We start from the raw sequence: 5000 nt of genomic DNA, 5'->3' as shown, positions 1-5000 counted from the left end.
CACCGTCATTAGGTTTTCGTTACCGTAATATTGCGATGAGCATCCCCACTTTGTTCCTTTAGATTTTCCGCGTCTGCATGTCACGGAGCCATTTATGTGTACAAGTTTAAATGTGTAGATTTTACCAGCTTCCCTGATTTCAAAGGATCCGTGGTCGTTATTGTTTGTCCCAAAACAGACAGGATCGATGTCAATTTTTTTCCAGTTGCCTGGTAAGAAAATTGGTAGGTTTTAAAGATTGTGTCAGGTGGTAAGGTCCAAAAAAGGGTCTTAAAACAGATATGAAATATAAATATAGAGGCAAGACCGATACAACGTAGATAAGTAAATTTTGAGACGGAGCACTATATTTTGGCTGGCCAAACCCCACTGCATCTGAAGAAGGCTGGTTTGGCCAGCCGAAATACAGTGCTCCGTCTTACAATTTACTTATCTACGTTGTATCGGTCTTGCCTCTATATTTATATTTCATATTCGTTATTTTGGGCCGATCAGATCATCGCTGATCCAACGTACAAGAGTAAGAGTATCGTCCACGGTTGCCTGCTGAACATTTCACACTTAAAACAGAACATTCCAATTTCTGAGGACGAGACTTTTTGACAAATGTCAGTGCGCGTGAAAGGTGTCATAATTGCATATCTCGTGACCAGATGAACACCTCTTTCAATATAATGAGAAAGGTGAGGAAACTATGACCTGAGGATACGTACGTTACCTAAATAAGTTCTAGTATTTAGTTAGAGATAGGATGTACCTGAGCAAAAGTGCCGTCCGTCTCCAAGGTGTCCAGACTTACAACTGCAGTCAAATGATCCAGCGATGTTTGCACAATCGGCAACGAAGTGACACTCATGGCTGCCATCTTTACACTCATCGATATCTTAAAAGAATGTAGACGAAAAGAAAAAAGGTAAGACTCAAGGCACTCTTTAGGCAAGCTAGGAAGAAGATAGGAACAATCATGTTTCTCCAATGTGCATTCGTCAACATCTAAGATTGATTAAGCTCATTTATCACCCACATTTTTTCACTCAAGTTTTTTACCATCGCTTCTTTATCATTTTTTTTTTCCAATGTTTATCCGGTCGAAACGTATTTCACCCTTTCGAAACTTCAGGCCCCTTTCAAACGCAGGCTCAGGATCATCTGCCTGAGTCTGGGAGTCAATAGGTTCTCAGTGGAACAGCCATTGCGGTGACGCACCAGTTTTGATAATTGGGGTATTACATCAGGGTAACGAAATGGAACTGCATTGCCCTTACCATGAGGAAAGCTTGGATAAACTCACCTGACAGGACAAAGTTTTGAATCATCACGGGGTCAGGAGAAGAATCAAATCCATGCCAATTCAGAAGAAATAATAATCATGAAGACATAGACATTTCTTGAATTGAATGAAAATGTATGGCAAAAAGTCGAGTTCGCAGGGAAGCTATCGTTAGTGGCCCCATACTCGGATAATTGGGAAAAGGAATAATCTAAGGAAAGCGAAGCCAGCTCTTCATCAATCAAACCTGTACAAATGAGCCCATTTCCAGTGTATCCCTGTTTGCACGTACATGTGAAAGAGCCATAAGTGTTTGCACAGTGCGTATTTACGTCACAAGGCAAATTATCACCATTGCACTCGTCGATATCTGGAAGAGAGCAAAACGAGCTTTACGTGCATGTTTGATGAAAAGCATTTAACTCCTTATCAATAACAGAGTTTTTTCATCGAGGTTTTTTAACAATCTCTGGCAGCTGACCAGCAGATAATACATGTACTGACCTTTTTTTTCGATATGTAAGACCAACTGTCAAAACCATTGTTGCTATTCTACATGTGTGTGCCTGTTTTTCTTTCGTCGCTACTGTCTCTTTCATTGTTTAAAATTCTCACCTTGGCAAGTTTCTCTATCGCCGTTAAATCCAGGTTTACATGAGCACTTACTCCCGAATTATTGACACATCTGTGCTCTACGGAACAATTGTATTTTTCCGATGTGCATTCATCACCATTTACACAAAATTTAAGAATAAAACAATCATAGGTTAAGAACCCTCCTTGATGAGATATTTCGTCCAAATCTATAAAAGTGGCTTTATAAATTTATCTTCTTTCATGTTCGCTCCTTTGCCTGCTTGCTCTCTCTCCTTCTACCCATCTTTTAAGTCAAAATAATTTTGCCTGTTATCTGAGCTCATCATTTTATCGTGAGAAATTTTCTTTATCACCTGTCTCGCACTGAACTCCTTGATATCCAGCAGGACATAGGCAGCGGTACCCATGGTCACCAAATCCCGCTTGACATGTGGCGTGATTAGCACACGGATTGCTCTCACAAGGATTCTGAAAAGGTAAGAATAAAATGGACCAATGTATAGAACAAATCAATAAAAAAATAATCAATTAATAAATGATTGATGGATTAGATAAATAACACTTTATCAGAGTTTTCTTATTAATTTTAAATTTAAAATCTTAAATTTAAAACTGAATGATGTCAGGTACTTACAAAAATCTCTGTGTATAAAAATCCGTTTTTGTCTTCGAAGGAATCGGAGACTTGTAAGTGAGTCATGCTATTAAGCTCGCATGTGAATGTCCCACCTCCCCGCGGACCGTAGTTGTAAGACACGCAGTGTGGTTCAAGATAGCATCTCAACTCACAGATATCCTTGTCTTGCACTTGGTCTGTCCTAATAACGTAATTTTTTAAGATCTTGTTTTTTGTTCCTTCTTTGAATTCAATCACTCGACAATCATCTGAGGGAGGAAGAAGGAATAAAGAAGCCAATGAAAAATATAATCTGCAAGCTATGCCCTTCGTTCTTCAAAGGCAGAACAGGTGGCAAGCTTTTCCATATTTATAGGCAACTGAGTCATTCAGTCAATTCGCGTTCAACGTGAAAGCCTTTTCTAGTCAGTGAATTACCTTTTCACAAAAGTTTATTTCTTCGGACCTTTTTTCCTTTACGAGAAATAGTCGAAGCTAATGCTCTATCACTCACGATAGGTGGGGGCTGATATCCAACAATTACAGTGTAGAAGATAAATAATTTAGTCTAGGGGAAAGTCATACTAAAAAATGCTAAATAGGTAAATGCCGTCGAAATATTACGATCCTGAATCGGTTGTGGTACCCAAGGCAACCAACAATTATTCCTTTCTTCTTCTGTTTTTAACATTGCGTTTCTGTGGTAGATAAACTCTGGGAGGTGATTTCTCATCGCACACTGCATAACCGGATGGAGGGCTGACTTTGACATACCCTTAACAACGTAAATTCTTAGTAGCCGTACCTCCCATGCTATTTACTCCACACTGGTTATTTAGAGAAACACAATCCGGACTGGTAAAGAGAGCGAAGAGTATGAAACATTCCATTTCCTGCAGCATTTTTCCTGTTTAAAACAATGAAAAATATTAAGGAAATTTTACTGAATCTTAGGAAGTAAGACGAATTTCTTCACACGCAGTGGTGTACTGTTTCGTTAAAAAAAAAACTTATCTTATGAAAAATATATCTGGCTACCTTCGTCGTCCCATTTTTCAATCTTCAGCAGCCTGGCCTAATTTTATTTTAGTTATCTTGAATGACATTTGTGCGTCACTAACCGGGAATAAATGGATGTATTTTTCCACTTTCGCTTGTTTGATCGTTTTCTTGCCTAATGCACAATACGAACTGAACATCTCAATTTTAATTCACCCTCCATAAAACCGTTAACAGAACTATCCTTACCTTTCAAGAGGTAATTCACTTTAAAATATTCGGGGTGTTCTTTGTTGTGCGGTTGTTCGATTTTGTTATCACTCGTCTATTTGCTAACCGAATTGGACTGTACTCTCCCACCATTACCATAACTCATCTGTTGACGCACATCAGCTATGGTTAAACAGCGAGCGAGTACTTAAAAAACAAAGGAGGACCCACGTACGCAGAGAGAAAAAAAATCTCCCTGACAACAAATGTACCTAAATTCCTTTCCTGTGGCTTGTATATTGTTGCTTGACAGTTTGAGTCGCTGCTTGATGGTAAACTTAGGGAACAGAACTTAGCGTTTTATTATTATTATTATAATTGCGAAAGAGGGAATACGGCAGTTGAGTGTCAATTTAGAGCAAGGCTGTGAAACTTTGCCAACGTAGAGTACTTTGGTCTTCCGCTGCGAGTTCGAATTTCCCTCACGACTTATAAGAATAATAAAAAGAAGAAAATTATAAAAAAATCCTTTCTCACCTTCTCAGAGGAAATATATTTTATTCTCTTGTGAAAGGTACACCTTCGAAGGGATGTATCATTTCATTCATTCTTTTTTTTTTTTTTCAACGTTCAACAGCTATCATTATTAAGCAAACATGAAGTTATTAGAAAAGTATTATCTCTTGTTTAATACAAACATCACTTCAACAAGCTTCCATAAGCAAGTGAAGAGAAGACAAAGAATTTGATTGAATAAGAAATATTTCATTCTTTGAGTTGATCATAATTCAGACGTTTAAGTCTTGCACAATTATTTGATGTTGATTTTGAAGGGAGCGAAATTGTGCAAAATATGGAGTTTGTAGATAGAGCATGACATCATATTTATGTGATGCAAGAAGACTTTTAACATAATTACTCTTGCCTTTCTTTATCGAATATTTTGCACAGGATTCGATGTTGGTTTAGCATGATTTTGGGTTTCATAGATATGAAGGAAACGCGAGAATTGTTCCCTACATTATGAAGTAAAACTAACGTCAATTATACAAAGTAATTATTTATTAATTAAAGCAAATCTGCTTGATGATACTTTCTATATTTTTTGGTTGATATATGTTGTTTGTTCTAAGAACTGACTCTTAAGACTGCCTTTTTTTTATTCTCTCTCTCACTTTCTTGCAATATTAAAAAGGACTCGCGTACAGTGTGAGAGGACTTCTAATTTAAGCCTATTGATTCATTCTTTGTACTCATTTCAATTTGACTAAAAACCGAACTCTGAAAGTTCAGTCAAGGCAGCTGAAG

General features: G+C 37.5%; 1 protein-coding gene across 1 annotated transcript in view; it reads right to left on the bottom strand.

The window, feature by feature from the left end:
- The window catches only part of LOC148730407 (uncharacterized), a 4796-nt gene extending 1411 nt beyond the window's left edge, over positions 1-3385 (bottom strand). The window contains exons 1-5 of the mRNA XM_088762228.1: positions 3289-3385; positions 2502-2752; positions 2221-2335; positions 758-883; positions 1-209 (exon numbers count right to left, since the gene is read on the bottom strand). The exon at positions 1-209 is cut by the window's left edge and continues 1411 nt beyond it. Coding sequence (XP_088618354.1) covers positions 1-209; positions 758-883; positions 2221-2335; positions 2502-2752; positions 3289-3385 — 798 coding nt within the window. The remainder of the gene's footprint in view (positions 210-757; positions 884-2220; positions 2336-2501; positions 2753-3288) is intronic.
- Between the last annotated feature and the right edge of the window lie 1615 nt (positions 3386-5000).

The sequence above is a fragment of the Stylophora pistillata genome, chromosome 5 (assembly GCF_964205215.1).
Source record: "Stylophora pistillata chromosome 5, jaStyPist1.2, whole genome shotgun sequence".
Classification (NCBI taxonomy): domain Eukaryota; kingdom Metazoa; phylum Cnidaria; class Anthozoa; order Scleractinia; family Pocilloporidae; genus Stylophora; species Stylophora pistillata.
Note: the sequence above shows the minus strand (reverse complement) of the source record. Positions and strands in the feature narration are given on the sequence as shown.